The sequence below is a fragment of the Sinocyclocheilus rhinocerous genome, unplaced genomic scaffold, assembly GCF_001515625.1.
Source record: "Sinocyclocheilus rhinocerous isolate Xijiao unplaced genomic scaffold, SAMN03320098_v1.1 C36803928, whole genome shotgun sequence".
NCBI classification, from domain to species: domain Eukaryota; kingdom Metazoa; phylum Chordata; class Actinopteri; order Cypriniformes; family Cyprinidae; genus Sinocyclocheilus; species Sinocyclocheilus rhinocerous.
The window spans coordinates 1-1,834 of NW_015786387.1; the positions used below are offsets into that span (position 1 = coordinate 1).

The window sequence follows — 1,834 nt, forward strand, 5'->3', positions numbered from 1 at the left end:
GACAACTCTGCGTGTGTGTGTGTGTGTGTGTGTGTGTGTGTGTGGTTTTTTTATTTTATTTTATATTCATTAAAAGAACCGGCTCATAAGCATTCGGCATTCGTTCGGGAATCAGACTTTACTGGTTGTGTTTTGTGATTCACCAAAACGTACCTGCTCTTAAGAGTCATTATATATATATATATATATATACATATTAAATATTGTTGCAATGTTTGCGTTTCTCCATGTCCATATTAGGCCATGTAAAATACATACAAAAAAGTTTTATTTTGTGTAACTGTATATCTCCCCACAATAATTTTTTTCATTTCCTTCCTAACATTAAAACATATAACTTAAATATTATGCTACTAGTAATTAATGAAGATTATTTGATAAGGACAGAAACACTCACAAAGAATTTGCCATTGCCCGGAGGCTGATAGGCACCATTGAAGCCACAGTCTGGTGAAAATGCACAATCGGTCAGGTTAACAATGTTCTCCATTAGAGAAAGACAGAGGAATGAGTCACCCGTTCCTGAAAAAAGGACTGTAGCCGTGGTGTTGAAATTGTTTGGTTTGACCACACAAGGGGAGTTATAAAGGTCATCCAAAGTAAGACTGAGGTTATATCCGACATGGTAGCATGGGTGACTGATAACTGGTGAGGGTCCAGCAGTCTAGATGAAGCAGACACCATATCAGACATTCAATTATGACCATCATTTTATTGGTAGACACTTTCTTTCCAAATCTACGTACAGTAAATGTGTTGTGCTAAAACTAGTATGGTAAAAACGTACATAGAGATAATGAATAGAATTAAAAACCAACCTCGTGAAGGTAGACCTGAAGTTTCCTCAAAGCCTGGTCCTTGCCGAAGCACAAGTAGCTGTGTGTGTACAACTCATATTTGTACCCGTAGAGCTGGAGATTAAAAGCTGAATCTGGGTTTTTCACTGGGTCTTTTGGGGTGAATGAGATCTGTGTTGATGAGCCACCGAGATCAAGAGCTCCAAGGATCTTTCCTGCTTTTGGGTGGATCCAATTGCCCTCAAATGTGTGCTGCAAAAAAAAACAAAAAAAAAACATACATTCGGAGTATTGAGGTACATGATGTTCTAACAAAAGAGAAGCGATTAAGAGTGATTAAGTATCATTTCTACTGTTGATTGATTTACTTAACTGAGTCTGTGTTGTCAAAATAACATGAAAAGCAAGAATGAAAATAGTATTATTACTGTACATGTGTTCAATGGCCTTTAGGAAGAATGACAAATAAAGATATCTGACATGATAACAATGTAATAACTTTAGTTTAAAGTGATTGATGTTGCATTGTTGGTTTTATTTATTTATTAAATATTAATATTTATTATTAAATATTTATTCATGAAATATAAAATGAGCCAATGATAATATGACATGAGAGAATCAGACGATATGAAATGAGAACTTATAATGTTCATTGTATCATTGTAAAGAAATGGGCTGACCCTTAAGTTTGAAAAACTCTGCATTAATAGCCACTCAGTCCTAATTTCATCAGTGTTGGAAATCCATTATTCACCTTGATAAAACTCTCCAAGAGATAGTTGATGGTGATCCAGCCATAAGCCCCCTCCTCCATGCCAGAGAGTATTCTGGCCCCTCGAAAATCAAATTGATAACTTTGGATTGTTTTGGTGACTTCTGCGAGAATGCTGTCTGCTAAACTTTTGTTCTGTAAGCTGTGAAACCAATGTAAAAATCAATGTAATCCAGTTCAATGATAATTATTTTTCCAAATATTTTTCCATTTGTGTCCCTGGACCACAAAACCAGTCTTAAGTCGCACGGGTATATTTGTA

At 35.5% G+C, this 1,834-nt stretch overlaps 1 protein-coding gene across 1 annotated transcript; it reads right to left on the reverse strand.

The window, feature by feature from the left end:
- Positions 1 to 370: 370 nt before the first annotated feature.
- Positions 371 to 1,714, reverse strand: LOC107736630 (ectonucleoside triphosphate diphosphohydrolase 8-like; the record flags this gene model as incomplete). Its single annotated transcript, XM_016548010.1, has 3 exons — positions 371 to 664; positions 819 to 1,049; positions 1,555 to 1,714. Coding segments are annotated over 3 exons (685 nt in total), but the record flags the coding sequence as incomplete, so codon positions are not given.
- Between the last annotated feature and the right edge of the window lie 120 nt (positions 1,715 to 1,834).